At 42.4% G+C, this 15271-nt stretch overlaps 1 protein-coding gene across 1 annotated transcript in view; it reads left to right on the top strand.

Moving 5' to 3' along the window:
- Positions 1-15271, top strand: part of EXOC3L1 (exocyst complex component 3 like 1) — a 27763-nt gene extending 12492 nt beyond the window's left edge. The window contains exons 7-14 of the mRNA XM_070760402.1: positions 1537-1662; positions 3964-4064; positions 5459-5569; positions 5688-5829; positions 7711-7836; positions 8680-8835; positions 12416-12540; positions 14579-15271. Of these exons, the coding sequence (XP_070616503.1) occupies positions 1537-1662; positions 3964-4064; positions 5459-5569; positions 5688-5829; positions 7711-7836; positions 8680-8835; positions 12416-12540; positions 14579-14765 (1074 nt within the window). The 3' untranslated portion in view covers positions 14766-15271. The remainder of the gene's footprint in view (positions 1-1536; positions 1663-3963; positions 4065-5458; positions 5570-5687; positions 5830-7710; positions 7837-8679; positions 8836-12415; positions 12541-14578) is intronic.

Below are 15271 nucleotides of genomic sequence, written 5' to 3'. Positions count from 1 at the left end.
CAAGAGGGAGAATTCTGGGAGTTGAAGTCCCCAAATCTTAAAGTTGCCAAGTTTAGGGACCCCTGTTCTAGGCGTTCCCACCTGCTCTGATTCATGTGTCTCATTTGGTCTGCTTAAACTCATTTGTATCTTAAACATAGGCGGTGGCTTGTCTCAGCCCATCTAATGGTGCAATACCAGAGGCCCAAGGAGGCAGCTGGTGTTCCACCATGAGGTCAACCTTCAGGTCGGAGTGTGAATCAAGATTCCTTTGAACTACCAGCACGTACAGTGGTACCTCTACTTAAAAACTTAATTCGTTCCGTGACCAAGTTCTTAAGTAGAAACGATCTTAAGTAGAAGCAATTTTCCCCATAGGAATCAATGTAAAAGCAAATAATGCGTGCAAACCCATTAGGAAAGAAATAAAAGCTCAGAATTTGGGTGGGAGGAGGAGGAAGAAGAGGAGGGGGAGGAGGAGAGTCGCTGCCGAAGAAAGAAGGTGAGGGGAGGGGAATAAAAAAAAATCCAAAACTTTAAGGCTTAAAAAAAAAGAGGGACTCTGAGGCGGCTGGGAGAAGCATGCGCCTTCCATACACCCGGCGCGAGGCTGCCTCCCATACACCGGCTGCTGCTGCTGCTACCTGCTGCCTCTTCCTTCCCATGCTGAAGGGCTCCCCTCTCGCTCGCTCATTTTGTAGCCGGTGCCTTTCCTTCGCTGTGGTGACTCCTCGGCTGCCCAGAGCAAAGGGAGCGTTTCTTTTCTCTAGGCACTGGGAGAGGTTTATTCCCTGTCCAAGCACCCAGAGAAAGGAAAACGCTCCGTTCACTCTGGACTGCCAAAGCCTCCTTAAGCACCACCGAAAGGCTCCTCTGGCAGCCCAGATGGCCAGGATTAAAGGGGGAATGGCGGGAAACTGACCGGACCTTCTTGCCGCTCTCAAATTTCCTGGGAAATTTTTCCAGGCTCAGGTTCTTAAGTAGAAAATGGTTCTTAAGTAGAGGCAAAAAAATCTTGAACACCCGGTTCTTATCTAGAAAAGTTCTTGCGTAGAGACGTTCTTTTACTGAAAGAGTAGTAGATCCTTGGAACAAGTAGATCCTTGGAACAAACTTCCAGCAGACGTGGTTGATAAATCCACAGTAACTGAATTTAAACATGCCTGGGATAAACATAGATCCATCCTAAGATAAAATACAGGAAATAGTATAAGGGCAGACTAGATGGACCATGAGGTCTTTTTCTGCCGTCAGTCTTCTATGTTTCTATGTTTCTTAAGTAGAGGTACCACTGTATCTTTGTTCTGCTGGACCAGTGATGGCGAACCTGTGACCTGCAGCACACGGAGCCATATCGGAGGGCGTCAGCTTCAGCTGGCCAGCTGGTTTTTGGCCTTCTCTTTGGCCGTTTTTGGTCTCCCCAGGGATCAGGAAAACCTCCTGAAGCCTGGGGATGGCAAAAAACAGCCCAACCGGAAGTTTCATTTCTGGCCAAATGAACGGTACTTTGCTCTCGTTGCAAAGGGCTCAGGATCTCATTCTGTTTCCTTCCTCCAGGCTAGCATTGCAGAATGGATGCAGAAGGCTCTAGAAATGGAATTTGAGGAATGGCTTTGTGGAAAAGAACCCGAATCCGACTACCAAGGCTTCTACCGGACCACTCTGCCTAACATTGCCATGAAGGTTAGGAGGAATTGGGGAGGCAAGGAGAGAAGACTTTGATACCCATAGTTTTTGGAACATAAGACACACCTTTTTACCTTCCCCCCAAAAGAGGGTGAAAATGTGGGTGCGTCTTATACACACACAGCCACTCCCACTCTTTGGTCTCTGCCCACCAGCAATTTACCTCCTTGCAGCAAACATCAGCAGAGCACGATTAGCACAAGCCACTAATTATCTGCCTCCTGACACTCGATTGATTGAAGTTGCCAGCAAACCCCCATGCTAAAATGAAAGTGAAACTAAAGCTAAATTGCCACAGGGAGAGGCTAAGACTGAAACTGGCTGTTTGTTTTTTGCTGCAAGGAAGTAAGTCAATAATAATAATAATAATAATTATTATTATTATTATTATTATTATTATTATTATTATTATTATTATTATTAGATTTGTATGCCGCCCCTCTCCGAAAACTAGGGGCGGCTCACAACAATAATAAAAACAATGTTACAGTGGAACAAATCTAATATTAAGAGAGAAAAAGACATATAAAACCCTATCATTTAAAACCAAACAACAATACATACCAAACATAAAATATAAAAGCCTGGGGAAGGTGTCTCAGTTCCCCCATGCCTGGCGATATAGGTGGGTCTTGAGTAATTTATGAAAGACAAGGAGGGTGGGGGCAGTTCTAATCTTTGGGGGGAGTTGATTCCAGAGGGCTGGTGGCACCACAGAAAAAGGTCTTCCCCTGGCGCCCGCCAAACAACATTGTTTAGTCGATGGGACCCAGAGAAGGCAAACTCTGTGGGACCTTATCAGTCGCTGGGATTCGTACGGTAGCAGGCGGTTCTGGAGGTACTCTGGTCCAATGCCATGTAGGGCTTTAAAGGTCATAACCAACACTTTGAATTGTGACCAGAAACTGATCGGCAGCCAGTGCAGGCCACGGAGTGTTGTAGAAACATGGGCGAATCTGGGAAGCCCCACGATGGCTCTCGCGGCCGCATTCTGCACAATCTGAAGTTTCCGAACACTTTTCAAAGGTAGCCCCATGTAGAGAGCGTTGCAGTAATCAAACCTATAAATGTCTATAGAATGTTAAAATTATTAGACTTGGTTTTTTTAAAGACTGCTTTATTATTATTCTGGACAACGTAACAAAATGAAGAAACTTTTTAAAATACATGTTTGATTCGAAGAGGCCCAGTGCTATTGTATCTTCTTTTAAATAGCAGGGAAAAATATATACTTCCAGAAAGCCACATCAATTTGAAAGATCTTTGAAAGTATAATCTGAAATGTAACAGTGTCCTGTTTTAGTATTAAGGCAGCTGAGTTAAACCCTGACTTAGTCATTTTTGGAGTAGATCTATTTAAATAATTGGGAGGAGTTAGTGTGATTACATTTAAGAAAACTTTCTGGCATTAATATACTGCCATAATGTAATGTACATTTCTCCAATTCTTTGCTATTTCTGTCGGTCAGGCACACATGCACAGAAATACTTTTGCCGACCAGTTTCCGGTCACAATTCAAAGTGCTGGTTATGACCTATAAAGCCTTTCATGGCACCGGACCAGATTATCTCAGGGACCGCCTTCTGCTGCACGAATCCCAGCGACCAGTTAGGTCCCACAGAGTGGATCTTCTCCGGGTCCCGTCAACTAAACAATGTCGCTTGGCAGGACCCAGGGGAAGAGCCTTCTCTGTGGTGGCCCCGGCCCTCTGGAACCAACTCTCCCCAGAGATTAGAATTGCCCCCACTCTCCTTGCCTTTTGTAAGCTACTTAAAACCCACCTCTGCCGTCAGGCATGGGGGAATTGAGATCCTCTTTCCCCCTAGGCCTTTACAATTCTATGCATGGTATGTATGTATGTATGTTTGGTTTCTATATTAATGGGTTTTTTAATCGTTTTTTAGTATTAGATTACTATTGTACACTGTTTTATTGTTGCTGTTAGCCGCCACGAGTCTCCGGAGAGGGGCGGCATACAAATCCAATAAATAAATAAATAAATAAATAAATAAATAAATAAATAAATAAATAAATAAATAAATAAATACATACATACATACATACATACATACATACATACATACATACATACATAAATACACAGCAAACTGTGTATATCATCTGTTTGCCAAATTGCTGGGAAGCAGAGGCTTTTTTCCTTGTTTTCCTCCCCCAAAACTAAGGTGCGTCTTATACTCAGGAAAATACGGTATTTTTAATTGTAGAAGCCAAATCATGAGTTTGATTCCCCCATTTGTTGTTATTTTTTTCCCCCTCTTTCCCATTAAACTTCTCAGATGCTTCATGAAAACATTAAAGTGGTATCGCTCATTTCTGGTGTTTTCCAGCGGAAGGTTCTTGAAATGGCTCTGGGAGAGTTGGAGGCCTTTTTGGGCAGGTCAGTTTCATCTTCTATGCCAATTAATGTCCACTATTTACCTCAACACCTCAGTAGGAGAAAGATCTTTGGGTCCAACCTGTAGGCACATCTGAGCTGAATCAATTTTGAAAGTTCATGTCTGAACATTCTTGGTTTGTAATTGGATCTATCTTGGTCCTGTCGCAAGGGTGGGATTCAGCCGGTTTGGACTGGTTTAGGAGAACTGGATGCTAATTTTACATCTGGTGTGCAGAACTGGTAGTTGCAAGGATTGGCTGACCCCCCTCCCACCCCGTCCTGACCCTCCCAGGAGTCTCCATGCAGCACATTTTGTAAGTGCAGGGCCCACACGGAGGCGCTGGGAGGGCAAAAAACGGACCTACTGGAAGTCTGGAAACAGACTCATTTTCGGCCTCCAGAAGCCTGGAGAGGCCATTTTCACCCTTTCGGATGCTGTAAGAAAACCTCCAGAGCAATGTTCCCTCTAATTTTTTGGGGGGGTGGGCGGAAAAGTATAGTGTCTGAGTGGCAGTCCCTTCGGGGGACAGAAATAATAGCACAGAAATAATAAATAAATAAATAAACAAACAAACAAACAAACAAATAAAAAACCCACCCTGTTTTGCCTCAGGGAATTTCAAAATAAAATACTGTACTGTGTGTCTATAACAGTGAGCTCATAATAGGGCAACTCTATCAATATCAAAATGCCACTTAAATAGTTGAGCTAGTTTCAAACTAGATTTTGATTTTCTTTCTCTCTTCCTTACTCCCATTCTTTCTCTTTCTCTTTTCCTTCCTCTCTTTTTTCTATCTGTTTCTCTCTCTTCCTCTCTTCCTCTCTTCCTCTCTCTCTCCTTCCCTCTCACTCTTTCCCTCTCGGCTTCTGGGCAGGTTTGAAAAACTCTGAGTTGATGATGATTTTTAAGTGAGCGATTGCTCACTGCTCAGCTTAGAAGGAACTATGCTCCAGAGCCTGGGGAGGCTAAAAATGTTCCACTGCCTCACCATGGTTCAAGAGGCCAAGTAGGCCACGCCCACCCAGTAACCGGATAGAGAACCGGTTACTAATTTTTTTCAGTCCCACCCCGGGTCCAGTCTACCATTACGTCAGCTTATTGGTGCTTGTACATCAATGTGAGGGAAAGCGGTTGGCTTGCAAGCAGGACGCATGGTGGGTGACTACATGAATCATTTCACTATAACAGGGGTAGGCAACGTTCGTTCTTCTATGACTTGTGGACTTCAACTCCCAGAATTCCTGAGCCAATCATGCTAGCTCAGGAATTCTGGGAGTTGAAGTCCACATGTCACAGAAGAGCCAACTTTGCCCACCCCTGCCCTATAACCTCACCAAAGGCTTCTGGGTAAGCGAGGCCTCTCGTGGTAAGTGTTATCTTTCCTTCCTGCAGCCTGTACGAGAAACTAGTGGAATTTTGCAAAGAACGTCCGCAAGAGCCCAGGGCATCTAAGTACCACACAGCAAGACTGCTGTCCACTGTCAACAACTGCTTAGCTCTCAGGTATTCCCGGAGGCTGTTTCTGGTACTTGTCTCTCTCTCTCCAGGCCTGTTTTCTTCCTCTTCTTAGCCATCAGCTCGAAGGCTTCTTCTTAATTATTTGCCTTCTCTTCCCTGGCAGCTCCTCCATCTCAGCCTTATGCGCTACTGGGTTGCCACCTGAAGAGCCTGCCAGGACTGTCCCATCTCTACACCTGGCTTTGGAGAAAACTCAGAAGAAGGCATGCCAACTTCTCCTAGAGGAGATGTTGGCTGACTTGAAGGTACTCCTCATTCAGGATCACACACAGCAGTGGATTTGGTTCTGGCTTAGGATGCTTGGCTTGCAGAACCTAATAGTGGTTCAGGCCTTACTGTACTTTTTAGAGTATAAGACACACTTTTTCCACCTAAAGAGGGTGGAAATGTTGGTTGGTTGGTTTATTTTATTTATTATTTTATTTATTTTATTTATTTTATTTATTTTATTTATTTTATTTATTTTATTTATTTTATTTATTTTATTTATTTTATTTATTTTATTTTATTTATTTTATTTATTTTATTTATTTTATTTATTTTATTTATTTTATTTATTTTATTTATTTTATTTATTTTATTTATTTTATTTATTTTATTTATTTTATTTATTTTATTTATTTTATTTTATTATTTTATTATTTTATTTTATTTTATTTTATTATTTTATTTTAATTTATTTTAATTTATTTTAATTTATTTTAATTTAATTTAATTTTAATTTAATTTTATTTTATTTTTTATTATTTTTCAAAAAACAAAACATCACAAACAAACCTAAAAACCCAAACAAAACACATAACATAAAAAGGAGCTACAATCGCTCCGCTCAAAACAGAAGTCTTCATAATACAAAAAGGAAAAACAATTGTTAATTAGATCAATTCGGAGGAATAAAAAATGTCTATTGCATTTCTCTATTTGAAAACATTTTAGAATGATAAATTCAAATATGTTTATAATTCATTAAGCATGCTTTTTATTCAACCAAGTATAAACCCTTTCCCTAATTTTATAAAATTCTGATTCTTCTTGATTGTTTATTTTATTTTATTTATTTTATTTATTTTATTTATTTCATTTATTTTATTTATTATTTTATTTTATTTTATTTATTTTGTATTCATTCATTCATTGGATTTATATACCGTTCCTCTTTGAGGACTCTGAGCAGCTTACAACATATAAAAGAAACAATATACAGTATAAATCTCCAAATTAATTCAATTAATTTAACTAATTACTCTAAGTAACAATAAAAATCACTCATTCCCCTTTAAACAACAGGCATACATTAGGTATGTGTAGACAGCAAAATTGCTCAGGGAGCAGCAGGTGCGCCGGTGTTTCGGCGAGGTTTTTTTTTTATTCCACGCATGCTGAAACATGGGCGCACCTGCAGCTCCGTGTGCGATTTTGCTACTTTCACAGGTGTAGAAGCAAAATCGCGCTGGCCCCGCAAGCCCTTACGAGCCGCAGCGGCGAGCCCAATTTAGCGTTCCAGCTACCAGCCCAGCCCTGCTTGTATCACATATTCATAGCATTAATCTCAAATACAGGTAGTCCTCAATTTACAATAGTTCATTTAGTGACCGTTCAAAGCTACAGCAGCACTGGGAAAAGTGACTTACCACCATTTTTCACACTTTGTGGCAGCCCCATGTTCATGTGAGCAAAAATTCAGGTGCCTGGCAACTGGTTCACACTTTCGACCACTGTCCCGAGGTCACGTGAGCCCCTTTGGCAATTTTTGAGAAGCAAAATCAAGAGGGAAAGCCCGATTCACTTAACAACTGAGTTACTAACTTATCAACTGCAGTTATTCGCTTAGTAACGGTGGCAAGAAAAGTCGTAAAGCAGGGCAAAACTCAATTAAGAAATGTCGCACAGGCATTTTAATAATAATATTAATTAATAATAATTTATTAGATTTGTATACCGTCCCTCTCCGAGGACTCATTTTGGGCTAAGTTGCGGTCATAAATTGAGGACTACTTTTAGATTAACTTTTATTTAAAAGCTACCAGCATTTTCTCTCTTTTGTTTTTTTTTTTTGCTATTTGAAATGCGGTTCTGAGCTCCTCTAAAATAAGAGAAGACTTGGTTTCTCTTCTGGTCTGTTCCAGCCACTCTTTGCCCAGTTGCCCTCCCGCCAGTGGCTACTGGATGACTGTCAGCTGACGAACAACATCTGCGAGATGATTGACAAGCATGCGGAAGGTTTCGGCAGAACTCACAAACCTGTCAGCACGGTAAGAACCCGCCTACTGCTGGGAACATCAATGGTAGTGATGAAAATCTATCCAGGATCGAAAGACCGAGGCTGGGCATCATCCTCAGATCATCACAGGATCAGTCCGTTAGCAAATCAAGAGACAAGTAGGGTTAAGGTATTCATGAACTGGGAGAGCCAGGGTTAACAATGTCAGCCAATCAATAAGCATAGCAACTCAGTCAACAAATAGAAGCTAACTACTGAGTCTGTGCAGAGAATCGAAACTGGAATTTAAGCTTAATACTGGGTGCGGCTCCCGATCTTAGCATGGTAGATGCCACAGATGGCCTGCAACCGGAGCAGTCAGGTGCTATGCTCCAGTAGCGATTTTTGGGATGCGTATGCAGCTGCTCATTCCCATGAGATTTGGCTGCTACACATGTGTGAAGATGCTCGCATGCATGAGATTTTGGCAATTTTCACCAGGTTTTTTGCTTTGGCGCATGCGTGGAAGCAAAAATATCGGCAAAAATCACTAAAAATCTTCACACGAGATTTCATTTGCTGTGCGTGCACAGAAGCCAAATATCACACTGATATCACCAAATATCGTACGTGGTGGACCGGCCCACGCCATAAGGGCACACCAGTAGCACCGAAGACGGCAGCCCTTTGCTGGTAGATGCCCATGTTGTCCTATCTGGAAATGCCAAGAGCGAAGGCATAATCTTTTCCATACAAATCGTTGACCCTAAGTTTCAGCTCAGAACAATCCAGGTTAGTTAACAAAGGCGACAGACTTACAAATTGGATTTCGGCCGTGTCCAGAAGCATCATGCTACTTCTCCCCCCTCCCCTTTCTCCTATAACACCCACTCAGTACCTGCTGTCGGAAGCAGAGCACCTGGTCATGAGCCAATACGTGAAGTCCCTCTTGCAGAAACGGATGTCGTGTCGAACAGCTGAGGAGAGGAGCAAAATGTCCACCAGGATGCTACAAGACACCGCTCAGCTGAAGGAACTCTTCTGCACCCTGGTGAGAAAGAGGGTGGGTGGGGGCAACTGGAGTGTTGGAGTGAGAATCCCTGTTCTGTGTGCTCCTGGCACTGGTCAGAAATAAATAATATTATGTTCTGCCGGGCTCTCTGGTAGGAGCCTCCCAAAAATTCAAGGGTACAATTTTTTTTTTTAATATATAATTTTTATTGATTTTTTTAGAAATTTTTACAAAAAACAGAAAGCATAAAAGTGAATACCATCACCAAACAGAAAATTAAAAAACCCCTTCACCAAGGAAGATTCAATTCTATATCCTTCATTTACTTTTTTTCTGGGTTACATTATTCATTCTTTATAAAGTGATTTAATTTTATTTTTAACGTTTGCATCGCTTACTGATATTGTTAATATATAATTTTTAACCTTTTCCCACCGCCTAATTGTTTCTGCTAATTTCTCTTCATTGTAGTTGTGTAATCTAATTTCCATAACTTCATAGTGAATGTGGTCCACCATGTACTTACACCAATTTTTCATCGTCCATTTGTTAGCATCTTTCCATTAGTAGACAAAGAATTTGGAGATATAATACAATTGTTTCAGTAAGTGAAGAAAATAAGGAAAAAATCCAGAGAGATATTCAGGAATTTTATAAGATAAATCAAAATGGCAAAATGAGACAATCAGTTATTTGGGACACGAAGAAAGCAGTTATTAGGGGAAACTTAATTAGTATGGAGTCGTAGATTAAAAAAAGCTGGGGGCTGGAAAGGGAAAAAAGAATAAGGGAAATAGAAACAATAAGAGAAAATTTAAGAATAACAAGGAATAAGGAATGGAATAATTTGTTAAAACAAAGAAGATTAAAGGATATGTAGGAAGAAAACTGGAATAATATGAGAATGACGGTAAAACAGAGAATAGAAATATGGGGGGGGGAAATCAGCATTACAAGGGCACAAATTTCAGACACACACACACGTTTGAAAATTCAAAACAATGTTCTTGATGACAAAATTCAAAATAAACTAAAGCACTCTTTTTGTATTGCAAAGAGCACTCGTCCCAAAACAACCAGGTAGTCTGTACAATTTCCCTTAAGCAGTCATTAAGTACTTAGCTAGCAGCTGTGAAGAAACTTCATACCCCTTCTTCTTCCAACGAAGTGAGACACACACACACACACACACACATTGCTCTGCTTTGGTTTCAAAGGCGTGAAATATAAACAAACAAAGTCCAGAAAACAGCAACACATGATTCCTGAAGAACTGCGATCAGATACTCTTCCACAACGGGCCAAACCCACACGCTGCTATTTATAGCAGCAGCCCTAATTACTGGAGCCCCACCCAACCACAGTTGGCCTCTCTTATCTCCTGTAATATGTCCTTATTTGGTCTCTTCTATGCATAATTCTGCGCTTGCGTGGGTCCAAGACGTCTTCATCCGAATCAATGGAAGATAAGGGAGATTGACTGCCTGGGCTGTGTGCCAAGCCCCCCTCTTCCAAGTCACTCCCACCTTCTTCTTCGTCCGAGGAAACTAAACTCTGAACTGACTCTGTCAGCAATAACACAGGCCTGTGACATGTTGAAGTTTCCCCTGCATCCACCTCCACATTCCCTGGGGCAGGAGCTGGGCCAGAGCCAACCACAATATTATTATTATTATTATTATTATTATTATTATTATTATTATTATTATTATTATTAATAATAATAATAATAATACAGTAATAATAATAATAATGTATTAGATTTGTATGCCACCCCTCTCCGAAGACTCAGGGCGGAAAGAGACACACACCCTGGTCAAAAGCCGACCATAGGCAAAATCAATTGGTAAAATAAATCATGCAATCCACTGGCTCATTTCTAAGGAATTTAATAATAATAACAATAACAACAGAGTTGGAAGGGACCTTGGAGGTCTTCTAGTCCAACCCCCTGCTTAGGTAGCTAACCCTACACCACTTCAGACAGATGGTTATCCAACACTTGCTTTAAAACTTCCACTGTTGGAACATTCACAACTTCTGGAGGCAGGCAGTTCCACTGATTTATTGTTCTAACTGTCAGGAAATTTCTCCTTAGAACTAAAGTTCTTCTCTTCTTATTTAGTTTCCACCCATTGCTTCTTGTCCTGCCCGCAGGTGCTTTGGAGAATAGGTTGACTCCCTCTTCTTTGTGGCAACCCCTGAGATATTGGAACACTGCTATCATGTCTCCCCTGGTCCTCCTTTTCATTCAACTAGCCATGCCCAGTTCTTGCAATCGTTCCTCATATGTTTTAGCTTCTGATCTCCTAATCACCTTTGTTGCTCTTCTCTGCACTCTTTTTAGAGTCTCAACTTCTTTTTTATGATGTGGCGACCAACGGATATAGTATTCCAAGTGTGGCCTTACCAAGGCCATATAAAGTGGTATTAACACTTCATGTGATCTTGATTCTATCCCTCTGTTAATGCAGCCTAGAACTGTGTGGGCTTTTTTGGCAGCTGCTGCACACGGCTGGCTCATATTTAAATGGTTGTCTACTAGGACTCCCAAGATCCCTCTCACAGTTACTACTGTTGAGCAATGTACCACATATTTATTTATTTATTTATTTATTGGATTTGTATGCCGCCCCGCTCCGCAGACTCGGGGCGGCTAACAACAGTGATAAAAAACAGCATGTAACAATCCAATACTAAACAACTAAAAAACCCCTTATTATAAAACCAAACATACATTCAAACATACCATGCATAAATTGTAAGGCCTAGGGGAACAGAATATCTCAGTTCCCCCATGCCTGATGGCAGAGGTGGGTTTTAAGAAGGTTACAAAAGGCAAGGAGGGTGGCGGCAGTTCTAATCTCTGGGGAGAGTTGGTTCCAAACGGCCGGGGCCGCCACAGAGAAGGCTCTTCCCCTGGGCCCCACCAAACGACATTGTTTAGTTGACGGGACCTGGAGAAGGCCCACTCTGTGGGACCTAACTGGTCGCTGGGATTCGTGCAACAGAAGGCGGTCCCTGAGATAATCTGGTCCAGTGCCATGAAGGGCTTTATAGGTCATAACCAACACTTTGAATTGTGACCGGAAACTGTACACTGTACCTGTGCATTTTGTTTTTCTTGCCTAAAATGAAGAATTTCATGCTGGCCACTTTCTCTCTAATGAGCTGGAGACAAGCACTCCCGGCTGCGAGCCAGAGGGCTATAAATCTTAGTTCTCAGAGGGTCTCTGGCAGCTTGAACAGACTCACGGTTCAGCAGAAAGGGGCAAAGGATTGGAACTCCAAAAGTCCTCTCGGCTCCGATTCTCCGGCATCAATGATGAAGAACGTTGTCAGACATGCCCACCTTCCCTTAGAAAGTTCCTTACATACTGACAAGGCGTGGCCAAGTGGGGACGAAAGAGCCGCATGCGGCTCCGTAGCCACGTGTTGCCGACACCCGGTCTATGCTAACTGTTGGCAGTCTTCCTTGATTGCATTTTCGCAATTCTCTCCTACATCACTTTTCAAACTTCTATTTTGTGGCTTTGAGATTGCAGCGTTGAGTTTTACTCTGTTTTGAAATTAAGTGAATGTGTTGGTTCTGAGCTACCTGGTCTTCTTTTCTTCCAAGGGCTTGGAGGAGGAGAAACTGTCCCTCCGAGTCATAGCAGATCTGCAGCAAATCATCAGCGTCAAGGACCCTTCTTTGCTCAGCCTGGAAGTGTTGGGACTCATGTCAAAATATCCTGATATCAGGTAGGATGCGTAAGTGGTGGTTGGAGGAGGGGAATGGACAATTTATTGTATTTATTGTATTTATTATAACTTATCTTAGGGACCTCCTTCTGCTGCACGAATCCCAGCGACCAGTTAGGTCCCACAGAGTGGGTCTTCTCCGGGTCCCATCAACGAAACAATGTCATTTGGCGGGGCCTAGGGGAAGAACCTTCTCTGTGGTGGCCCCGGCCCTCTGGAACCAACTCCCCCCGGAGATTAGAATTGCCCCCACCCTCCTCGCCTTTCGTAAGCTCCTTAAAACCCACCTCTGCCGTCAGGCATGGGGGAACTGAGATACTCTTTCCCGCTAGGCCTTTACAGTTTATGCATGGTATGTTTGTTTGTAAGTATGATTGGTTTTAAAATAAGGGTTTTTTAGTTGTTTTAGTATTGGATTTACATTCTGTTTTTATTATTGTTGTTAGCCGCCCCGAGTCTACGGAGAGGGGCAGCATACAAATCCAATAAATAGATAGATAGATAGATAGATAGATAGACAGACAGACAGACAGACAGACAGACAGACAGACAGACAGACAGACAGACAGACAGACAGACAGACAGACAGACATTTGCTGCTCACTCTAAATGGACTCTGAGCGGCTAACAATCGGAATAAATACAAGGGAAAAAAACCAGTTAAAATCTAATAATAAAAACTAGTAATAACAATAATATTAAAAACACATACTTGCAATCAGCCTAATTCCAGGCCTGCCAGAAAAGCCAGGTCTTAACAGCTTTCCGGAAGACCGGTAGTGTAGAGATGATGCGGATCTCTGGAGGCAGTTGGTTCCAGAGGGTCGGAGCCACCACTGAGAAGGCTCTTCCCTGAGGTCCCGCCAACCGACATTGTTTGGTGGACGGGACCTGGAGAAGGCCAACTCTGTGGGCCCTTATTGGCCGCAGTGAGGTATGAGAGCGGAAGCGGTCCCATAAATAGTCTGGCAGGTTTGGTCTCTGTATATACAGTGGTACCTCTACTTTGGAACGCCTCTACTTAAGAACTTTTCTAGATAAGAACCGGGTGTTCAGGATTTTTTAGCCTCTTCTTAAGAACCATTTTCTAGTTAAGAACCCGAGCCCAGAAAAAGGACGAGTCGTCTGAGAAGGGCAGCATAGCAATCTAAATAATAATAATAATAATAATAATAATAATAATAATAATAATAATAATAATAATAATAAATTGGACTGGGAGTCATTGCTCACAGTCACTCATGCCCTCATCACCTCGAGGCTCGACTACTGTAACGCTCTCTACATGGGGCTACCTCTGAAAAGTGTTCGGAAACTTCAGATCGTGCAGAATGCAGCTGCGAGAGCAATTATGGGCTTCTCTAAGTATGCCCATATTACTCCAACACTCCGCAGTCTGCATTGGTTGCCGATCAGTTTCCAGTCACAATTCAAAGTGTTGGTTATGACCTATAAAGCCCTTCATGGCACGGGACCAGAATATCTCCGGGACTGCCTTCTGCTGCATAAATCCCAGCGACCGGTTCGGTCCCACAGAGTTGGCCTTTTCCGGGTCCCGTAGACTAAACAATGTCGTCTGGCGGGACCCATGGGAAGAGCCTTCTCTGGGGCGGCTCCGACCCTCTGGAACCAGCTCCCCCCTGAGATTAGGATTGCCCCCACCCTCCTTGCCTTTCGCAAACTCCTTAAAACCCACCTCTGCCATCAGGCATGGGGGAACTGAAACATCTCCCCCTTGCCCATGTTGTTTTGGTGTTAGATTGATTGTGTGCTTGTTTTTTAATATTCTGGGGTTGTTTTTTATGAATTTTTTAGCTTAAAATTGTAATTGGATTGGTGGGTATTGGATTTGCTATTATGTATTGTTTTTACTTTGTTGTAAGCTGCCCCGAGTTTGCGGAGAGGGGTGGCATATAAATCCAATAAATCTAATCTAATATTATTATAATAATAATAATAATAATAATAATAATAATAATAATAATAAACACTTAATCCTCCTTCTGGGACCTGTTTTTTTCCCATCTCGTTTCTCCAGTGAGGACCACATTTCCATGTTCTTCCACTTGCGCGGCGACATTTCCAAAGAAATCTGCAACCACGTGCTGGGAATTATGGTGCAGAATCCTCCCGTCGTGCCGGAAGATTACGAACCTGTTTTCAGCAATATCTTGGTTCCTGCTCCAGAGCTGGCCTTCTGCCTTGGCAGGTCCAAGTGCGCTTGAGAGCTTCTAACCGTCTCCGCTGCTCCTCCTGCCCACCAACTCTCTCACCAGCCTGTCTGCATTCACCCACCGGCTCAGAGTTCAGTTGCTAAAACTTGGCACGGCGGGGAAAACCTACCCCATGCCAGGTGTATCAAAATTGATTTCAATGAGGGACACATTAAGGTTGTGTTTGATCTCTGGGGGTCAAGCATGGCCAGCTTGACATCACTTGTGTCTGGGATGCCTGTGGTGGCCAGAGCACTCTGCCGGTGAAAATGGGGCTCCCGAGCTGCGTCCTCGGCTGCCAGGGCCTCCTGCAACCCTCTGCCAACAGAAATGGAGCTTAGGAGAGCCTCATGCAGCCCTCCGACACTAATGGCCTGCTGCCCCCATGGGGGGTACGTGGAGTGGGGGTAGTAGTTTTATGCACTATTTATTGAATTTATTGAATACTTCCTTCTCTAGTACGTTAGTAATTGCTTTTAAAATAGGAAATAATTAAATCGTATGTTTTTACCCTTAAA

The sequence above is a fragment of the Erythrolamprus reginae genome, chromosome 9 (assembly GCF_031021105.1).
Source record: "Erythrolamprus reginae isolate rEryReg1 chromosome 9, rEryReg1.hap1, whole genome shotgun sequence".
Lineage (NCBI taxonomy): Eukaryota > Metazoa > Chordata > Lepidosauria > Squamata > Dipsadidae > Erythrolamprus > Erythrolamprus reginae.
This window is presented reverse-complemented; position numbering and strand designations above follow the sequence as displayed.